The 22305-nt window shown below is 60.6% G+C and overlaps 1 gene segment (V, D, J or C); it reads left to right on the top strand.

Annotated features, from left to right (window-relative positions):
- Window positions 1-11760: 11760 nt before the first annotated feature.
- Window positions 11761-16057, top strand: LOC118910661 (immunoglobulin heavy constant epsilon-like; the record flags this gene model as incomplete). The annotated part of the segment is given in 6 exon segments: window positions 11761-12070; window positions 12228-12551; window positions 12645-12965; window positions 13039-13371; window positions 15121-15254; window positions 15366-16057. Coding segments are annotated over 6 exon segments (1506 nt in total), but the record flags the coding sequence as incomplete, so codon positions are not given.
- Between the last annotated feature and the right edge of the window lie 6248 nt (window positions 16058-22305).

Raw genomic sequence — 22305 nt, forward strand, 5'->3', positions numbered from 1 at the left:
AAGTCACTTGAAGAGCTTAACAGCAGATTTGAGAAATCATAAGTGAGCTCAGAAAACTTAGATGTAACAACATATAGATGCTCTACTTACATTCATAGAGATATATAATGGGATATATAGCTCTATATAACACATATGCTTTGTATGTCATATATATACTATATATCATAACAATTCTTTTGATTCCTAAACAAAGAAGACAGTCAATGTCCCACAGGACACTATGAAACACTGGAAAGTGTCAAATCGGAGTCCCAGGAGACAAGGGACTGTACGGGGCAGAAAAGGTCTCTGAAAATATAAAAACTGAAAGTTTCCCAATGTGGTGAAAATCTCAGTTTACATATTAAAGAAGCTCAGTTCCTAACAATAAATATGACGTGTGATGCCAATAAAAACCAGAGATAAAGAGGATACCTCGAACACAGGCAGAGATGTGACACACACAGGGAACAAATCACCTCCGGCTTTGCACTGCAAAGAAAAGTGGTCCTAAAATGGTAGAATGGCATCTTTTAAGTGTTGAGGATGGGTTCAGCCAAGAACTCTATATCCAGGGAAATAGCTTTCAAAAATGAACATGTAATAGACATTTTCAGATCCACAAATACCGAGAGAGTGTGGTGCCAGGACACCTGCCATAAAGGAAAGGTGGGAGGAGGGTCTTCACGCTGAAAGGAACTCCCCCAGAGGGGCCTCCGGCCTGTGGGGTGCAAAGGGGAGCATGAGAGGCGGGGACCATGCACGTGCCGGAAACTGTCTTTTTTATCTTACTTCCTAAAACCACAAGCGACTGTTTAAAGTAAACATGATGGCAGCCTTTTGTGGGGTCCCTGACATGTGTAGATGCAGAGGACATGACAGCAGTGCTGAGGAGGGGCTTGTCAATAACACTGTCCTTTGTCACGGTTCAGGCCATGGATACGGAGCAGTGAAACACGACATCTAAGTTCACGGCTTTAAGTCCAGGATGCATGTTATAGTCACTAAGAACACAACACAAGAAAATGCACCTAGAAAGCCGTTAGAGAAATTAGACTGGGATATTAAAATACATTAGTAGAGGGGGAGGAGCCAAGATGGCAGTGTGAATAGTTCAGCGGAAATTTCCTCCCAAAAACATATATTTTTGAAAATACAACAAATACAACTATTCCTAAAAGAGACACCAGTAGATACAGTACAACAGCCAGGCGACATCTACATCTGTCAGAACTCAGCATACCACGAAGGGGGTAAGATACAAGCTGTGGCTAGGCGGGACCTGAACGCCCCCCTATCCCAGACCCCAGCAGGAAGAAAGGAGTTGGAGCGGGGAGGGAGTGAAAGCCCAGGACTGCTAAACAACCAGCTCTAGAAATCGGCACCAGGATTGCAGACACACAGTGCACGGGGGGCTGGATATTAGAGAAACAGAAAAGCAAAACCTGCAAGCAGGTCCCTGCTACCGGCACCCCTGGGACAAAAGAAAAGCAAGTGCTTTTTGCAAGTCTTAAAGGGACAGGGACCCCACAGCTGGACGAAGTCGTCCTGACATACACACCCCAGCACCTGGGAACCCAGGAACTCCAGGCAACCTAACCCGCCGGGCAGCAGCGCAGCTCTGAAGCCCCTCACGGTGATAAGCAGCCTGCCAGTCGTTCCCCCAACCAGCGCGTACCCCAACATACTGGCCCAGTAGTGGGAGAGTGGCAGCGCGTGCCGGGGGAGGTGGCACCAGAGAGGAACAGGAGCGGCCTGCACGGGGCCGGGAGCAGACTACGCAAGCCCATGGCGGCAGAGCCAGAGGGGACCAGGAGCAGCCCACGTGAGCCTGCAGTAGTGGCACTTGAGGGGCCCAGGGGAGGCCCACACGAGCATGCAGCAGCACCAGAGGGGCCCGAGAGCGATCCACAGGAGCCGGAAGTGGCAGTGGAGGAGCAGCCAAGGAGCAGCCACACCCCCAGCAGCTGCCCAGTATCTCAGCCCAGCACACAGCCGCCCAGGCCAGACCCAAAGCCGCTGCTGGCACACAGCTGCCCAGCAGGGGCACCGCTTTCACAGGAGAGCACACCCGGTGCGCCTGCCACTTCCCGCAGGGCTCCATGCTGCTCTGATGGAGACCCCCGCGCACAGCAGCTAAGGGGATTAACCCAGAAGCTGCTCCAGGAGTGCGGGTAACCGACATGGGCAGCAGAAAAGGGCAAGGCAACCAGCAAGCAGGAAGGGACTTTGTTCTCCCAGCTGACACACGTGCTACTGGCCTACAGCCACCACTATCACCATGAAAAGGCAGGAGAATTTGGTCCAGTCCAAAATAGTCCAGACAACCCCTGAGAGTGGGCTGGGTGAGATAGACCTAGTCAATCTCTCCGAAAAAGAATTCAAAATTAAGGTCATAACCATGCTGATGGATCTTCAGAGAAATATGCAAGAGCTAAGGGATGATGTCCGGAAGGATATTACAGAAATGAAACAATCTCTGGAAGGACTTAAGAGCAGACTGGATGAGGTGCAAGAGGCCATTAATGGAACAGAAACCAGAGAACAGGAACACAGAGAAGTTGACGCAGAGAGAGATAAAAGGATCTCCAGGAATGAAAGAATAGTAAGAGAACTGTGTGACCAATCCAAAAGGAACAATATCTGCATTATAGGGGTACCAGAAGAAGAAGAGAGAGAAAAAGGGATAGAAAGTGTCTTTGAAGAAATAGTTGCTGAAAACCTCCCCAAACTGGGGGAGGAAATAGTTGCTCAGACAACGGAAACACACAGAATTCCCAACAGAAGGGACCCAAGGAGGACAACACCAAGACCCATAATAATTAAAATGGCAAAGATCAAGGACAAGGACAGAGTATTAAAGGCAGCCAGAGAGAGAAAAAAGGTCACCTACAAAGGAAAACCCATCAGGCTATCATCAGACTTCTCGACAGAAACCCTACAGGCCAGAAGAGAATGGCATGATATACTTAATGCAATGAAACAGAAGGGCCTTGAACCAAGAATACCGTATCCAGCACGATTATCATTTAAATATGAAGAAGGGATTAAACAATTCCCAGATAAGCAAAAGTTGAGGGAATTTGCCTCCCACAAACCACCTCTACAGGGTATTTTAGAGGGACTGCTCTAGATGGGAGCACTCCTAAGGCTAAACAGATGTCAGCAGAGAAAATAAAATCACAGCAAAGAAAGGAGACCAATCAAATACTAACTAAAAGCAAAAAATAAAATCAACTACCCACAAAAGCAGTCAAAAGAAACACAAAAGAGCACAGAACAAAACACACAACATATGAAGAATGGAGGAGGAAGAATAAGAAGGGAGAGAAATAAAGAATGACCAGACTGTGTTTATAATAGCTCAATAAGCGAGTTAAATTCGACAGTAAGATACTAGAGAAGCTAACCTTGAACCTTTGGTAACTGTGAACCTAAAGCCTGCAATGGCAATAAGTACATATCTTTCAATAATCACCCTAAACGTAAATGGACTGAATGCACCAATCAAAAGACACAGAGTAATAGAACGGATAAAAAAAAGCAAGATCCATCTATATGCTGCTTACAAGAAACTCACCTCAAACCCAAAGACATGCACAGACTAAAAGTCAAGGGATGGTAAAAGATATGTCAGGGAAACAACAGGGAGAAAAAAGCAGGTGTTGCAGTACTAATATCAGACAAAATAGACTTCAAAACAAAGAAAGTAACGAGATAAAGAAGGACATTACATAATGATAAAGGGCTCAGTCCAACAAGAGGATATAACCATTATAAATATATATGCACCCAACACAGGAGCACCAGCATATGTGAAACAAATACTAACAGAATTAAAGGAGGAAATAGAATGAATGCATTCATTTTGGGAGACTTCAACACACCACTCACTCCAAAGGACAGATCCACCAGACAGAAAATAAGGACACAGAGGCACTGAACAACACACTAGAATAGAAGGACCTAGTAGACATCTATAGAACTCTACATCCAAAAGCAACAGGATATACATTCTTCTCAGGTGCACATGGAACATTCTCCAGAATAGACCACATACGAGGCCACAAAAAGAGCCTCAGTAAATTCAAAAAGATTGAAATCCTACCAACCATCTTTTCAGACCACAAAGGTATAAAACTAGAAATAAATTGTACAAAGAAAGCAAAAAGGCTCACAAACACATGGAGGCTTAACAACATGCTCCTAAATAATCAATGGATCAACAACCAAATTAAAATGGAGATCCAGCAATATATGGAAACAAATGACAACAACACAAAGCCCCAACTTCTGTGGGACGCAGCAAAAGCAGTCTTAAGAGGAAAGTATATAGCAATCCAGGCCTATTTAAAGAAGGAAGAACAATCCCAAATGAATAGTCTAATGTCACAACTATCAAAACTGATAAAAGACGAACAAATGAGGCCTAAGGTCAGCAGAAGGAGGGACATAATATGCAAGACAAGCAAGGCCCATGTCACAACAACGTAAGGGATCTTCTGGGGAAGGTCAAACCCCACTAAAGGACGTCAGACACTCTGAATACGCGGAGAGGGGCCCGGGTCAAGGGCGGGGGCGCCGGGGTCTGTCGCCTGGACTGAGGAGGACGCCGGGAACTCCCAACCACAGCGCCCGCTGGGTTCGCGCGGCTGTTAGGGTCTGAGATCCGCCTACAGCTCAGACAGCGTTGAAACATGAGCGCGAAGGATGAGGATTTCAGGGAGGCGGGTCCCCCGAGTGCCGGCGCCCACCCGGAGCTGCCAGGAGGAGGAGGGCACTCGTGCACACGTGGACACAGCCGAGCCCCCGGAGAGGGCCCAGCGGAGAGCAAGTGTGAGGAGCCCCGTCAGGCGGCGGGAAAGTGGGGGCCTGGGGGAAAGCAGGTTTCCGATGAAGAACCGCTCCTGGGTCTCTCCGTGGCTCCACGTGCAAGGGGAGCGGTGGTCGTGGCGGGATCAGACACCGAGACGGGAGCCAGCTCAGGGGCAGAGCGGACAGGCCGCCGTGCACGCTGGGGGTCTGCCTGGCAGCGTGACTGCCCACCCGGAGCCTCAGAGGGTGACGTCATTGGCATGCAGTGCCTTTGCCGTGTCATTAGCTTGAGGATCTTGACGTGACATCGCACTAGCTTCCAGACAGCTGCCAGGCCCAGTGACTGGTGGCCTCCTGAGAAGGGGAGATGACACCCAGGGCGGGAGGCCCCGCGACGACGGCGGCAAGGACCGGAACGCTGGGGGGGGGGGGCGGGGCCTCGCCGGCGCCTTCAGGGTGAGGCCCTGCCCACGCCTGACGTCAGCCTTCTGCCTCCAGACCGCAGGAGTCCATTGCTATGGCCTCGGCCAGCCCGCTGGCGGCCCTTGGTTAGAGCTGCCCCAGGACACCCGCCAGCGGCCCCAAAAGTATGAGCCTCCCAGGAAGTAACGGATGAGTTTGGCTGTGTGATGTTCCAGAGCCTCTGCTCGGTGAAGGACGCGGTGAAAGGAGGGTGTTAGGCGGGCGAAGGTCATCCCAGGCTTAAACCAGCAAGGGGCTGGAAACTGGTTGGGTGCCTTGCAAATTCCAGGAAATCGGCAAGAAACCTTTCGGAAGCACAGTAAGGCCCGAAAGCTCCAGAGCCTCGAAGAGATGCTCGCGCTCACAGGGAGCGGGAGCCTGTGTGCCGGAGGAGGGGGCGCCGCTCGCACCTCCAGAAGCAGCTGGGCAGGCTGGACTCGGGGGGTGGGCGGCCCCAGGGAGGAAGGCTTCGGGGGTACCGGGCAGCACCGGGGGCGAAGCCCAGAGGCAGATAGGGCATGCCGCGGCCTGCTCAGGGGGCCATCCCCACAGATGAACAGGGGCAGGCTCACCATCCAGGAGAACTCGGGGGCCTTCCCCCACTGTGGCTAGCAGGAGGCTGAGATGAGTTTCTGGGGTGACTCACAGGGCTAGCCACTGCCAACCACAGTCAATGTCCAGCCAGGAGGGGTCTAGAAACATCTGCAACCTGGCCCTTGCACCAAGCAACCCCTTGCAGAGGCAGCATTGGTCCCAGGTCACCCCACAGGCCCTAAGCTTGGGGCCCAGCCTCAGAGGGGGCTTCAGACTGCCCCGGCTCCAAGCCCACCCGCGTCATACAGTCTGGCCAAGCCCCAGCTAACCCCCAGCCAGTCCCCAAGCCCCCAGCTCCTATAGAGCTTCCCACCTGTGGAGTCCCACCCTGGGGCCTCCTGAGCCGGGGCACCCATGCCCTGCCCTGGCTCCTGGCTCCAGGCTCCCCACCACCTCTACACAATACCGCCCTGTGGCCAGTCCTTGCCCCCGTGGCCCCCAGCCCTCCTGGGGCACACCCTGACAGCAGGCCCCGTCGAGTGCCAGGGTGGGAGGACCCCCTGCTCCCGAAGCACGCCCACGTGCACACACCCGTACACCACACGGAGAATCTGCTGCCCTGCGTCCCTGCCGTGGGATAGCGCTGTGGGGACAGTGGACCTGGCCAGGCCATGCAGGGGAGCCGCGGCAGGACACGCCAGACAGGGTGGCCTGCAGGGCTGGGGCACTGTACCTGATGGGGAGTCCGCTCCTGGACAGAAGGAGGAGGGGCCAGGGCACTGGGGGGCACCCTGCGACTAGAGGGGCTGGGAGAGGATGACCTGGAGTTCGGGGCAGAGCCACAGCCCCAGGGAGGAACCGGGAGGGGACACACACACGTGTGCTCAGAGCTGACCCCGCCTGCTGGGGCTGGGAGGGACACGACAAGCCACTCTCCTCCAAGACCGAGAAAGCCCACGGCCAGGCAGGGATGGAGACAGGACAGGGCCCACGCCCTGACAGCCCCGCACGCCCTCCTGCCCCAGCGCCAGCAACCAGGCACATCCAGGACATCCGGGCTCAGCTGGGGTCGGACAGGGCACTGCCGCCTGCCCCAAGCACCCACGGCCTGGGAGGATGAGCAGCGGGAGCCGGGTGGGCGGAGCCAGGGCGGCCACGTGCAGTCCCAGCCCACACCCTCGAGCTCGTGCAGGCCGCGTGCACACGGGCGTGTGTGTGCCTGGGCCCGGGGGTGGCAGGAGGCTCCCCGGTGGGGCTCTGCCAGCCTGTGTCTTCTCTCAGCATCATGGGTCCTACCAGGAACTCAGCATTCCCCCCACCCCACCTCCCATAGGGCGTCTGTCCACGAGGCAACGTCGGGCAGGACACACCTGTTCTGTGCTGAGGGAGGAGGAGGCTGGGCCCTGGCTTCCCCAGGCCTCACCTCGGGCCCCCCCAGGGCCCTGGCTCTGTGCACTGGGTCAGCCCGCACCACCACGCTCCCCTTCTGGGGCCTTCCAAAGGAGCCGGCTTCCCCCAAGGACGCCAGCCTGACAGCCTATGGCCACGGCCTCCCTGCAGGGATCCCCCAGTCCTGGTCCAGATTATGGGGTCCTGCCACCTCCCTCTCCAAAGGCTTCACCCGCCCTCCCAGGAGCCCATGCTGATGAGCTGGGCTGGTTCCCGTGGCCGCCCTATGTGGGCTCAGCCTTCAGAGGTTTAGGAACCACAGGCCAGGCCTGGACCCTCCCGTGGCTCCACACTCATCGAGGGGCACCCACGCTGGCCCGGCCACCCAGCAGGCCACAGTCAGAAGCCATGGTGCCTCCAGAAGGCTTCTCTGAGGCCCCACACTTGGGGTGAGCGCCGCAGCACGGACAGGGCAGCTGCACCGGGTGCCAGCGTCTGCAGGGGTCTCACAGAGCCACAGGCCAACCTCACAGCCACAGGCAGCCTCCCCAAGGTCCCTGCCAGCCCTCACTGGCCACACCACTGCAGGACAGCCACCTGGGAGCGAGCACACGGGTATGGGGGAGCCGCGCATCGGCAGGGCACACGGGAGAGCCTGTGCGGACCGGGGTTGCCTGTGCAGCTGGGCCCATGTCCCCAGACACTGACCCCCAGAGACCCCCTGGGCACGCTCCACCAGCAGTGACACAGGGACAAGGCAGCGTGCCATCGGGAGGCCCTGCGTTCACATCTTGGGCACCCAGCCACCCAGGGCTCCCCTGCTCACACACAGAGCGGCCACCACCCTGTCCTCACAGGGTGGCCTGGAGAGCAGAGGGGGCCGGGCCTGCTGCCCTCTGCCTCCCGGGGAGTCCCATGCCCACAAGCATGGGCCTGTGGCACCGAGGGAGGGGGCCACACACCGGGCACAGAGGCCAGGGATAAGGCCTCCGAGGAGAGCACCTCGGCCACAGCCCAGGCGCCTCACCTGAGACCCTGCCACCACCCTCAGCTTCCCAGGAACACAGAGAAAAGGGGACTTCCAGGGCCACCGCGGCCCCTGGGGGTTCCCACCCTGTTTTTAGCCGAGAGCGCTGAGGCAGAGCCCTCCTCCCCCAGGCCACTGTCTGCTCCTGAAGTGACAGCATTGGCACTGCCCATCCCCTCGGCTGGGAGCCCATGCATGGAGCTGGAACAGTGCCCCCCGGCGGGTCCGGCTACTGGACGGAGGGCCGTCGCCTCAGGTACCCCTGCCCTGCCCAGGACAGGAGGCCTGGGTATCCGGCTGTGGACAGCCTTTGGCTGCTGCTCAGCCCTCACTGTCCCCTCCCTGTTTGGGGACCCAGGGACACAGGAGGCTACCCGAAGCCCTCCTGAGGAGACAAGGGGCCAGACCTCGCACGGGCCAGGGAGGGCCTGGGGCTAAGGGGCCAGGCACCACAGAGAGGGCACAGACAGCAGGCTGGGCAGGATGTCTGCCACAGGCTGGACAGGGGCCACAGCAAGGGTCGGGAAGCGGCAGGGAGCCGTCCCTGTGCTGGACTAGGTGGCAGGCCGGCCTGGGCCCACTCCTCCGGGTGGAGCTGGGCTGCCCCAAGCTGGCCCAACTGGGGTGGACGGAGTTACAGGGATGGAGATGACCTGTCCTGGGTTCAAATGGGCCAGGCTGGGCTGCGCTGCGCTGCGCTGCTTGGACTGGGGGCGTCCAGGCGGGGCAGGGCTGGGTAACTCTGGATGAGCTGGACTGAACTGGGCTGAGCTTGTCTGAGCTGGTTGGAGCAGAACTGGGCTGAGCAGGGTTAAGCTGGGCTGAGCTGGGCTGAACTGGGCTGAGCTGAACAGGGCTGAGCTGGGCTGAACTGGGCTGAGCTGGGCAGAGCTGGGCTGAGCTGGGCAGAGCTGGGCTGAACTGGGCTGAGATGGGCTGAGATGGGCTGAGCTGAGCTGAGCTGAGCTGGGCTGAACTGGGCTATGCTGGGCTGAGCTGGGCTGAACTGGGCTGAGCTGGGCTGAGATGGGCTGAGCTGGGCTGAACTGGGCTGAGCTTGTCTGAGCTGGTTGGAGCAGAACTGGGCTGAGCAGGGTTAAGCTGGGCTGAGCTGGGCTGAACTGGGCTGAGCTGGGCAGAGCTGGGCTGAGCTGGGAAGAGCTGGGCTGAACTGGGCTATGCTGGGCTGAGCTGGGCTGAACTGGGCTGAGCTGGGCTGAGATGGGCTGAGCTGAGCTGAGCTGAGCTGGGCTGAACTGGGCTATGCTGGGCTGAGCTGGGCTGAACTGGGCTGAGCTGGGCTGAGTTGGGCTGAGCTGGGCTGAACTGGGCTGAGCTGGGCTGAGATGGGCTGAACTGGGCTGAGATGGGCTGAGTTGGGCTGAACTGGGCTGAGCTTGTCTGAGCTGGTTGGAGCAGAACTGGGCTGAGCAGGGTTAAGCTGGGCTGAGCTGGGCTGAACTGGGCTGAGCTGAACAGGGCTGAGCTGGACTGAACTGGGCTGAGCTGGGCAGAGCTGGGCTGAGCTGGGCTATGCTGGGCTGAGCTGGGCTGAACTGGGCTAGGCTGAACTGGGCTGATCTGGGCTGAACTGGGCTATGCTGGGCTGAGCTGGGCTGAACTGGGCTGAGCTGAACAGGGCTGAGCTGGACTGAACTGGGCTGAGCTGGGCAGAGCTGGGCTGAGCTGGGCTATGCTGGGCTGAGCTGGGCTGAACTGGGCTAGGCTGAACTGGGCTGATCTGGGCTGAACTGGGCTATGCTGGGCTGAGCTGGGCTGAACTGGGCTGAGATGGGCTGAGTTGGGCTGAGTTGGGCTGAACTGGGCTGAGCTTGTCTGAGCTGGTTGGAGCAGAACTGGGCTGAGCAGGGTTAAGCTGGGCTGAGCTGGGCTGAACTGGGCTGAGCTGAACAGGGCTGAGCTGGACTGAACTGGGCTGAGCTGGGCAGAGCTGGGCTGAGCTGGGCTGAACTGGGCTGGGCTGAACTGGGCTGATCTGGGCTGAACTGGGCTATGCTGGGCTGAGCTGGGCTGAACTGGGCTGAGCTGCGCTGAACTGGGCTGAGCTGGGCAGAGCTTGGCTGAACTGGGCTGAGCTGGGCTGAACTGGGCAGAGCTGGGCTGAACTGGGCTGAGCCGGGCTGAGCTGAGCTGGGCCAAACTGGGCTGAGCTGGGCTGAACTGGGCTGAGCTGGGCAGAGCTGGGCTGACCTGGGCTGAGCTGGGCTGAACTGGGCTGAGCTGGGCTAAGATGGGCTGAGCTGAGCTGAACTGGGCTGAGCTGGGCTGCACTGAACTGGGCTATTCTGGGCTGGGCTGGGCTGAGCTTGTCTGAGCTGGTTTGAGCAGAACTGGGCTGAGCAGGGTTAAGTTGGCTGAACTGTGCTAAGCTGGGCTGGGCTATTCTGGGCTGGGCCGGGCTGAAGGAACCTGGTTTGATTGTGTGGACAGAGCCAAGATGACCAGGGTGCTTGGGATGGGTATCCTGACTGGCCTGAGCCAGGCTGGACAAGGTAGATGGTCCCAGGCTGAGCTGGCCCGGATTGGGTAGGGCCCTTTAGGCTGGGCTGGGCATGGAGCTGGGTCTCAGTTGGCCTCCTCTGTCCTGACACAGCGTGGTCTGGACTGCGCTCGGCTGGTTTGGGCCAGCAGGGTGAGCAGGGCTGCGCTGGGAAGCAGGGCCGGGATAAGCTGGGGTCTGGTGTTCTAAGACCAGGGGCAGTAAAGGCAAACATGCGACCCTGTTTCCTGCTGTGGAGGGACTGCAGTGGGCTGACGGCGTCTCCGTCCTCGGTCCGCGGGACCTGTAGTTGGGAGCCCTGGGAGATCAACGGGGAGGGTGGAGAACAGGGAGGCCTGGCTGGTCAAGCAAGGGGTGGGGGGAAGGGGCCCCTGCAGAGGGCTCAGGGCACTGAGCTGCTGAGCCTCAGCCACGGGAGCAGGGACCTGGCTGGGGACAGGTGTGCCTGCCCACGGCGAGCCTCGCGCGGACTTCAGATGGTGGGGGGAACATACTAGTGATTCCGGGGCATTGGGCCTCTAGATCTGTGGGCCTTTATGAGGTCTGTGGTTGGGGGCAGAAGGCACAGCCTGACAGTTCCTGGGGGTCCCAGGATCCCTACTCCCCAGTGGGGTCAGTGGGAGTGGGAGGCAGCCTGGTGACCTGTGGGGGGGGGGTCCCAGCCTCAGTGTGCAGGAGTTGAGCACTGAGCCTCAGCCTGGGGGATGGGCTGGCCCCTCTGCTCCCCACATCCAGCTACTCAGGGCTGAGGGCTGGGAACCCTGGCCAAGGGCAGGGCCAGCAAGTTTTTCTGGCAGGGGTGCAGGGGGTCATCGGAGGGTGTCCCTAGCAGGACCAAGGAATGAGGAAGGGTCCAGAACAAGCCCTCTGTCCCCAAAGGTTGGAGTAGGGGTCCCCTCCCTAGACCACACCCCTCTCCCCCATAGTCCTCCCTCCAGGATCCCCCAGGGCCCCAGGTGGAGGATGCCCAGGTCAGTTGTTAGCCTGGCACTCAATGGGGCACTAGGCCTGAGGCCAGTGCTGACCCTGACCCCTCCCCACAGTCTCCAGCCAGAGCCCGTCTGTCTTCCCCCTGGTCTCCTGCTGCAAAGACGTCATCATGAATGCCAGCTCCTTGACACTGGGCTGCCTGGTCACGGACTACTTCCCAGAGCCAGTGACAGTGACCTGGGACTCAGGGTCCCTGAAGAGGAGCACAGTGACCTTCCCCAGTGCCCACAACCTGGCCTCGAGCCTCTACACCACCGTCAGCCAGATGACCACCTCAGGAGAGTGGGCCAAGCAGAAGTTCACCTGCAGCGTGGCCCACGCCGCGTCCACCACCAACAAGACCATCAGGGGTGAGCCTGGCCGGGCGGTGCCCCTGAGGCCAGAGAGCAGAAAGATAGGCTGGGTGGGTGGGGGAAGGGCTCAAGTGCCACCAGAGCTGGGCCCTTGGCTGGTGCGTGGGGACCCCGGGCTCAGGGGCCAACCCCTTGCCTGCCACCTCATCCCCAGTGTGTGCTGCGGACTTCTCCCCGCCCACCGTGAAGCTCTTCCACTCATCCTGCCAGCCCAACGGGGATGACAGGACGGTCATCCAGCTCCTCTGCCTCATCTCCGGCTACCACCCGGACGAGATGGAGGTCACCTGGCTGGTGGACGGGCACAAGGAAGCAGACAGCTCCCAGCACGTCGGCCCCATCAGGCAGGAGGGCAAGGCAAACTCCACCCACAGCGAGTTCAACATCACCCAGGCCGACTGGGTGTCCCAAAAAACCTACACCTGCCAGGTCTCCTATCGAGGCCTGACCTTTCAGGACCATGCCCGCAAATGCACAGGTATGGGCCCCCACCCACGCTGACTGCCAGTCAGCAAGGGCTCAGGGAGGCAGGCCAGCTCTCGGCCTCACGCAGACCCTCCTGCACATGCAGAATCTGACCCTCGAGGCGTGAGCACCTACCTGATCCCACCCAGCCCCCTCGACCTGTACGTCCTCAAGTCACCCAAGATCACCTGCCTGGTGGTGGACCTGGCCAGCGTGGATGACATGACCCTGAAGTGGACCCGGGAGAGCAAGCTCCCCTTGCCACAGGACCAGCGGGTCTCCAAGCGTCACTTCAATGGGACGTACACCTTCATGTCCACCCTGCCGGTGGACGCCACAGACTGGATCGAGGGCGAAACCTACTACTGCACAGTGAACCACCCCGACCTGCCCATCGCCATTGTGCGCTCCATCTCCAAGGCCCCTGGTGAGCTGCAGGCCAGGGGCAGGTGGGTGGGCCTCCGGGGCAGGAGCCTGGCTGACCCCACGCCCATCTGCAGGCAAACGTGCAGCCCCTCAGGTCCACGTGTTCCCCCCTCCTGAGGAAGGGCAGGGGCCCACGGACAAGCTCACCCTCACCTGCCTGGCTCAGAACTTCTTCCCTGCTGACATCTCAGTGGTCTGGCTGCGTGATGACATCGCGGTCCGCACAGACCAGTACACCACCACGTGGCCCCGCAGGACCAGTGGCTCCGGCCCCACCTTCTTTGTCTTCAGCCGCCTAGAGGTCAACCAGGCGGAATGGACACAAAACAGCAAATTCTCCTGCCAAGTGGTCCATGAGGCACTGACCCGAACCAGGACCCTTGAGAAAACCGTGTCCAAAGCCCCCGGTAAATGATGCCGACCTCCCTCCCACACCCCTCTCCCCAAGGGTTCCGTCCTGTTGGGCCTGGGAAGGGGGCAGGCCAGACCTCCCACCCACTACTGTCAATAAACGCTCCGCCTGCTGGAGCCCAGGGCACGCCCATTCTTGGGGGTGGGCAGGGGTGTGTCTTGGCCCAGGAGAGGGGACAGGACGGGGTGTGGCTGCAGCGCGGCTCCATCCATCACCCCCTCTGTCCAGGCCCTGCCTGCCACTCCACTCTGGGTCCTGCCCACCCAAAGGAGTCCTACGAGCCCAAGGGTGGTCCCAGGGAGACCCCAGTGATCCCCCGCTCCCTGCCCCCAGAGGCCCTGGAGGCCCCAGCCCCAGGCCAGCCCCTCCAGACACAGATGAGCCCCAGGTCCAGTGGCACACACAGGCCCTTTGGGTAGAGAAGCGAGGCCAGTCAGAGCCCCACACGGGCACTGACACGCGGGCCCAGGAAGCCCACCCCTGCCCACCCCCCACTGCTACCTCCCGGGCCCAGGTGGGCCAACCTGCACCAGAACCAAGCCCTCTGGGCCCCGCCCTGCCCTGTGGTCCGGCCCTCACACGCACACTCTGGTGAGCCTCCGAGTCAGGTCCACCCCAGTCACGCAGCCACCGGCCCCTGCCAGGGGCGGGCGTGGTCTACATGCAGCTCGGCCCCACACCTCCCCTCTCACCCAGGCCGCGTCCAGACCTTCTTCCGTGTCACACCTCAGCCACTAGGACAAGACAGGCACGGAGAGGCTTCCCACCCCTCTGGGAGCCCAGCAGGCCTCACACAGCTTCCGCTGTGGCTCTAGCCCCCCCAGAGAGCTCTCCCTGCCAGCAGCACCTTACAGAGGGTCAGACGATCACACATGCACACACACACACACACAGAGCCATGCACACAGGGTGTGGGCTCCGGCCCACTCTCCCAGTAAAGCACTCCCCAGAGCAGGCTGCTGACCCCATGCCAGGGCTGGGGGCTGCGCGGGTCACAGCCAGGGGCCAGACCCCACCTTCCACCTTGCACACATGCACACATGTGCACACACACTCCCTAGCACACAAGCAACCACTGCGTTTGCTTGGAAAACAGCTGACGCCAAGCACACTCTAAAAGCCCAGCAGCACCAGGCTGGCACGCTCCACATCGGAGCCACGGTGCCACGCACACAAGCACAAGGTCACTCACAGGGGAGGCCCCCTGTGCTGGGGACAGTCGGGGCCCAGCCCCAGGGCAGGAGGAGCCAGGAGGCAGGGGTCAGCAGTGGGCCATGTGGACCAGCCCCTCAGAGCACCCACTGCAATGACCCACGGGCTGTCCCAGGTCCTGTGAGCTGGGCTCTAGCTACCAAGAACCCCTCCTGCAGTTCTCCAGGAAGGGTGGCAATCTGTGTGCAATTTGGAGGGGTCCCCAGGCTGGCAAATGGAGCTGGGGAGGCCAGGCTGGGTAGCCACAGGCCCTGCAGTTTACAGGAGAGCTACTGGGCAGCAGACAGAAGGGAGCAGGGCACCAGGCTGCTCCTACACAGCCTGCAGCCAACTCAGGGCACATGGGCCCCCATCCTGGGCTGGCTGGGGACTCTGGGCAGTCACAGAGCAGGGCAGACAGGGTGGGTCTGCCCAAGACCAGGGCATCAGGACCCGGGGAGCAGGGCCCCTGTTCACTCCCCTTCCTCAGGGTGGCCAGGCCTGCCACCCTGCACGCTGAGACTGGGGAGGGCTGACTGGCCGGTGCCCACAGAGCTGGACCTGCAGGATCTGTGTGTGGCGGAGCCACAGGGCGAGGAGCTGGACGGGCTGTGGACCAGCCTCTCCGCCTTCATCATCCTCTTCCTGCTCAGCGTGAGCTACAGTGCCACCGTCACACTCCTCAAGGTGGGGACACGTGGCCCCTCTTCCTGGGCCAGCCGGGCAGGCGTGTGGGAGGTCCGGAGGGAGGGAGCCCAGGCAGCGCTGTCTTCTCACCGCCCCCGCCCCCACCCCCAGGTGAAGTGGGTGTTCGCCACTGTCCTGCAGGAGAAGCCGTGCGCCTGCCAGGACCACAAGCGCGTCAGGCAGCGGGCAGCCTAGGTCCGAAGTCCCAGCAACACAGGCCTGGTTCTCTCCTTCCCTGCTCTGCCCTGAGAGGGAGGGGGAAGCGGGCAAACCCCCAAAGGGGCCACAGCCAGGAACCCAACAACCTGCACACAGGCAGCCAGAGGTTCCGGCTCAGCCCCAAGTCCCAAGGTGCCTGTGAGGCCTGCCGGTCACAGCCCCCACCCCCACCCCACTTTGGGACAAGCCCTAGAAAAGCGTGTCCCCTCCACAGAGTGACCTGAACTTGGCACGAGTGCCGGCCAGGGCCACTCCCACGGCCACCTAACCCCTGAGTGATGAGGGCCTGCAGCCTGAGGCCCTGCCGGCTGCTCAGAGTCCGGGTGCGGGGCAGGCCTCATTCCCCAGGCTTAGTGTCCCTCCCCACCGCCCCCACGCCCAGCACCACCTGCCCACCATCACGCTGACCGCCCTCAGCCCCGCAGCAGAAGCCCTTCTGGGGAGAAGCCACAGGACTAGTTGGGGCTGCGGGCAGAGGCCAGGCTGGGGGTCCCACAGCAGAAGGAGCTCCTGCGAAGCCCACACAGTGCCATCCGCTGTGCCTGCCCCCCCTGCTGCCCCTGGGTGCCGATTCTGTTTCCTTCCCTTTGGGTTTCTTAGTAAAGTTCCTTCTTACAGACCCCATGCCATCTGAGTGTGCGTTGGGGGAGAAGCCTTTGGTCCATGGCGGGTGGAAGGCAGGCCCTCCTGAAGACATGCACCAGGGGCCAAAGGGTGGGGCCCAAGTGGCCAGCCGCTGCTCCCTGCAAGGGTCCCCCACACCCCCAGAGACACCCAGTGCAGTCTCCACCACACCTGCCTGACTGGCCTCCAGCCCAGACACACCACCCCTTCTCACAGCAACGTGAGAGCAGTGATTCCAGCCTCCTCAGGAAACATGGAAGCAGGAACCCCAAAGGCGCTGCTCTGTGCTGGCGCAGGAGGCCGTGGGAACACAGTCACCAAAGTGGGGCCGACATCAGCCTCCTGGGACCGCCGGTCACCCGCCCCAACTGTCCACCCACTGAGCACACCCACGTGGGCCAGTCCTTGGCCCCATCCTGCCAGCCCAGATGTCCTGGGGAGCTGAGGGAGGCTCACCAGCAAGCGTGTTGTCTGGAGCTGACCTGATGAGCCTGGAGACGGGAGCTGCAGCAGCGGTGAGATGACCAGCTGGCCGAGCACAGCATTGGGCGCGAGGCTGGGGCCCCTCCTCGGGACACCGAGGCGGTCTCCCTGGTCGGAGCGGCCTGCCCGCGAGGGTCTTCGTGAAGTACACTGGAAATGAGGGGAGAATCCGTGAACACACATGACAAAGGGCAAGATTCCCTCATGTACAAAGAGGGCTCAGGGACCAACAACAAGCAAGAAAAGTGAGCCGTGGGCCCTCCGCGGAAAGGGACACCGAATGGTTGGTAATATGAGAAAAGGTTTCCATGATTAGAAAAGCTACAATAAGGACACTAGGGCCGTGTGCCCAGCAGTCCCACTGATCTGTCTCTTGCTTCAACAATGTCTGGACGAACAGACCCAGGGATGCCCTCTTTACCAGTCTCTGACCACCCGCCAACCTCTCCCAGTCACCACCTTCGGAACCATCTTAGTCAGTCTCCGTCACGAGAACCAGCCAAGCCATGTTTGGAGTTAGCCCCTTATTGCCTGTCAGCCATGAGCTCCCAGGTTCAGCAGGACTATCCTTCTGAAGTGGAGGCGCCACCAACCACCTGGTCAGCCTGTCCATGCATCCCCTGCATGGCCCTCTCTCTGGGCTTCTTTTCCGCCAGAGGCCAGGGGGCCCTGGAGGGTGTGGGCCCCCCTTCCACATGCCGGCCAGAAGCATGCCGCTGGGGGGCGTCTCTCGGAGATGCAGAACCCGTGCGGCAGCTGCGCCCTCTTCCAGAACAGTGCAGGAGCTGTCCCAGAATGAGCGGGCTGAAAGCCTGGATGCCACAGCGGCCGCCACGGTCCTGGGGGAGAACCTGCCCAGGCCCTTCCGGACCTGCATGCTCTGGGCTGTGCACACCCAGACACCCATCCCCGTGGTTTCCCAGAGAGCCACTTCCCAGGCGAGGAGATGGAACCCAGCAAGAAGACGACTCCCTCATGAGCAGGCCCCCAGGGCTGGACCGGCCAGGTGTCACCCTCCAGCACAAGTAGGAGCCAGTGGGGCCCTGCAGGCCTCCCCCTGGGCTTGGGGCTTCTGCTCTCCCTGCAGCCACTCAGCGGCTTGTGCTTGCTAACCACCCTCAAGTCCTTTCCCAAGCCATGGACCAAATGGAACAATGAAGCTTTTTGCAGCAAGAAAAATAAAATAAAATAAGGACACCGGGGATGCAGTGGCCCTCGCGGGCTTGTCTGAGGGTGTGCACATGTGAAGACCATTTCCCAGGGCCCATTGTGCCCAACACACATGCCCAGACCCTCTTGGTCAGAGATCCCTCCAGAGAGGGCCTCCCTCTATGCCGAGAGATGGTGTCACACAGACTCCAACACAGACCGCAGAGGGGACCATGGCATCAGCCTCCCGTCGGGGCAGGAAGCCAAGACTTGGTGATGCTGGGCTCGTCTGGAGACCCTGAGGCTCTGGCCTAAACAGAGCACCCAAGGAGCGGGGGCTTTCCAGGACAAGGCCAAGGCTGCAGCCCCTGCCTGCTCTGCATTCACACACAGACACACAGCTCACACTTGCACAGATGCACACCCAGGCTCCATCGTCACCTCTCCTGGATGAGGAGCCCCCCAAAGGCAGAACTGAGTGACTTCTTTCTCTGAGTTCACCGCAGACCATGAGGCCTCTCACCCTGGGGACCCCAGATTGACAAAGGTTGGTGCACACACAGAGGCCAAGTGCATCTTCCCCAAGCCTGGGAGGAAGGCGTGATGGTCACCCCATCTAGAGGGGCCAGCGGAGGCCCAGCACTGTGGGGGAACGGGCCCAAGAGCAGTGCCATGGGGATGGAATGGAAGATAGGGGTCACACCAGGGTCCAGAACCCCCCAGGGGAATGCCAGCAACCCCACCTTCACACGCCCTCCCAGCAGCAAGAGGCCACCTTCTTGGGGTCCCCTCTGTCCCTCCTTCTCTCATTAACCCACCAGACTGGGCTAAATGGTGATCCCTAAAAGCTGTGTCCATGCTCTAAGCCCTGGAACCTGGAAATGAGGCCTTATTTGGAAAAATTACCTCTGCATATGGGATTAGGTTAAGGATCTGAGATGAGATTGTCCAGGTGGCTGAAATTCCAATGATATGTGTCCTCACAAGAGACAGGAGAGGCAGAAACAGAGTAGAAGCTACATGAAGACAGGGCGGAGAGGGACTGTCCTGGAGCCCCAGCCACAAGAGGGAGGAACTCAGCGACAAGCCAGGGAGGCCTGGGTCCCCAGGAGATGGAAGGCTGGGAAGGCCACGCCCCAGAGTCTGCAAGGGGTGCGTGGCCCTGCCACACCTGCATCTCAGCTCTGGCCCCCGGAGCCACGAGAACGAACTTCTGATTTTTAAGCCCCCCAGCTGTGCTCCACCGTCATGGCACCCTGAGGACACTCCTGAACTTGTGCCCACTTCATCTCTGGCCTTCTCCCCAAGTTTCAGGTTCTTCCAACCAATGCTGCGGCCATCAGGTAGAGCAGGATCCTGAGCCTGCACCCCGGCTCCAAAAGGACCCCTCCTCTTCAAGCATGTCTGCACAGGAGTGCCTGGCTGAGGGGACAGACAGGCTGCGACAGAGGGCAGGCACCCCACTGCCCCGCCACCCACTCTGTTCCCTCCATGCCAGGGCTGCTCAGGCCCCAAGGCCCCGTCCCATGTCCCACATCTCGTTCCTCCTGCAACCTCAGGTGAGGGCTGCTGAAGGGGACTCCAGGGCTTCTGAGTACGCAGGGGATGCAGGGCCCATGGACGGAGCCACGGCGGCAGTCACCCACTAGGCAGAGGGTGCTGGTGCTCACAAGGGTGTGTGGGCATGGCAGGTGGCCCTGGGAGAGAATGCCCCTCGGGTGTGATGCTGTAGGGACCCCAGGGCTCATAATAAAACCGAGATTCCTTAAGCCAAGCCATGGCATATGTGCCCGCTGGAGGGTCCCACCAGGGCACGCCCTCCATCCATCCCTTCCTCCCCCACCCCCAGCCTCACCTTCCATTCCTCGCCAGGAAGAGCCAGCCCGCCCCAGGGCCCAGAATCCCTGGGTGTCCCCAGCAAGCCTGCAGCTTCTCTCCTGATAGAGTCCCTCCTGGGAAGAACCGTTAGTTCCCGTGGTCGCTCCAGAACTTCTGTGTGTGAAGTGACAAGTGAGCTACTGGATGTGGTCCCCCCAGCTGCCCCTTGTGTGAGGGGCCCCAGAGAGGGTTGGGCCAAGCGCCCAGGAGCAGGTAAAGTGGATGCAGCTCAGGCCGCCGCAGGCAGGTCGGGGATTGGCCAGATGCAGGTAGAGGCGAGACCTCAGCTGCCTGGATCCCCAAGGCCCAGGGCATCCAGACAGGGCAGCCCCCAAGCCCTCCACCTGGCTTCAGTCCAGGCCCAGCTGCTTGTGGGGCTGGCCACAAAAGGGCAGCCATTGGTCATGGCCAGACTGGAGTGGCTCCTCACCCTCATGCCCTGACCTGCGGCACAGACACCTCCCGAGGCCGGCCCGAGGGGCTTGGTCTGGGTGAGCCTTGCCCCTTGGTGCCCAGCCTCTGTGGCCCCACTCTGTCCCCACCTCCGGTGCCACCTCTGCCTCAGTGTCCCAGAGCCCCCAACCATGTCTCCCTCGGCCCCTGCATCCCTGCAAGTCTGCTCCCCCACCAGCCCTGTGGGTGGCCACGTGCAGCCACGACCCCACCTGGGCGACCGCCCTTGCACCCACATGGTCTCAGGCCAGGGCCAGACTCCCGAGGGTCATACAGAGCAGGCCACACACACCTGGCCCCACCACAGCCAGACCACAGACCAGACATGACGTGCAGGCAAGCGGCCGCCTCTGGCGGGACAGGAAGTGGGTGACTGACCCTATCTATGGGCCAGACACAGCCATGCAGCCCCCCGAGCCTGCCCTCAAAGCCTCAGCCAGCCCTACCACGAGCAAAGGCCCAGAGCAGGACGGGGCTGCTGAGACCTCACAACCATCAGGCCAGGCCTGAACGAGACCCAGGCTTCCTTTCCTCTCCAGCCCCTCTGGGGTGACAGGCAGATGGACAATGGACATGCGCTGCAGGGCCAGCGGGCTGCGGGGAACCAGGCCTCTCAACCATGGTGGACCCTCCAGCAGCCTTGAGCAGGTGGGTCCCAGATGTTATTCAGGCCTCAGGTCCTCAGTGAGGCCTTACTAAGCTCTTCCAGGAGGATGGAAACAGGCACCAAGACAGAGGACAGGGAGGAAGACAGACTGCCATGGAGACCCCAGACCTTCCGCAGGACACTTTACCAGGGCAGGGGCAAGCTGGCTATTCAGCCTGGCTGAGCTGAACTGGGCTGAGCTGGGCTGAAATGGGCTGAACTGGGCTGAGCTGAGCTGAGCTGGGCTGAGCTGGGCTGAGCTGGGATGAGCTGGGATGAACTGGGCTGAGCTGGGATGAACTGAACTGGGCTGAGCTGGGCTGAACTGGGCTGAACTGAGCTGAGCTGGGCTGAACTGGGCTGAACTGGGTTGAGCTAACTGGGCTGAACTGGGCTGAGCTGAGCTGAGCTGGGCTGAACTGGGCTGAGCTAACTGGGCTGAACTGGGCTGAGCTGAGCTGAACTGGGCTGAGCTGGGCTGGGCTGAGCTGAACTGGGCTGAACTGGGCTGAACTGGGTTGAGCTGGGCTGAGCTGAGCTGAACTGGGCTGAACTGGGCTGAACTGAACTGGGCTGAGCTGGGCTGAGCTGGGCTGGGCTGAGCTGAGCTGGGCTGGGCTGAGCTGGGCTGGGCTGAGCTGGGCTGAACTGAACTGGGCTGAGCTGGGCTGAGTTGGGCTGAGCTGAGCTGGGCTGGGCTGGGCTGGGCTGAGCTGAGCTGGGCTGGGCTGAGCTGGGCTGGGCTGAGCTGGGCTGAACTGAACTGGGCTGAGCTGGGCTGAGTTGGGCTGGGCTGAGCTGAACTGGGCTGAGCTGGGCTGGGCTGGGCTGAACTGAACTGGGCTGAGCTGGGCTGAACTGGGTTGAGCTGGGTTGAGCTGGGCTGAGCTGAGCTGAGCTGGGCTGAGCTGGGCTGAACTGGGTTCAGCTGGGTTGAGCTGGGCTGAGCTGGGCTGAGCTGGGATGAGCTGGGATGAACTGGGCTGAGCTGGGATGAACTGAACTGGGCTGAGCTGGGCTGAACTGGGCTGAACTGAGCTGAGCTGGGCTGAACTGGGCTGAACTGGGTTGAGCTAACTGGGCTGAACTGGGCTGAGCTGGGCTGAGCTGGGCTGGGCTGAGCTGAGCTGGGCTGGGCTGAGCTGGGCTGGGCTGAGCTGGGCTGAACTGAACTGGGCTGAGCTGGGCTGAGTTGGGCTGAGCTGAGCTGGGCTGGGCTGGGCTGGGCTGAGCTGAGCTGGGCTGGGCTGAGCTGGGCTGGGCTGAGCTGGGCTGAACTGAACTGGGCTGAGCTGGGCTGAGTTGGGCTGGGCTGAGCTGAACTGGGCTGAGCTGGGCTGGGCTGGGCTGAACTGAACTGGGCTGAGCTGGGCTGAACTGGGTTGAGCTGGGTTGAGCTGGGCTGAGCTGAGCTGAGCTGGGCTGAGCTGGGCTGAACTGGGTTGAGCTGGGTTGAGCTGGGCTGAGCTGGGCTGAGCTGGGATGAGCTGGGATGAACTGGGCTGAGCTGGGATGAACTGAACTGGGCTGAGCTGGGCTGAACTGGGCTGAACTGAGCTGAGCTGGGCTGAACTGGGCTGAACTGGGTTGAGCTAACTG

This window comes from Manis pentadactyla, chromosome 11 (assembly GCF_030020395.1).
Source record: "Manis pentadactyla isolate mManPen7 chromosome 11, mManPen7.hap1, whole genome shotgun sequence".
NCBI lineage: Eukaryota > Metazoa > Chordata > Mammalia > Pholidota > Manidae > Manis > Manis pentadactyla.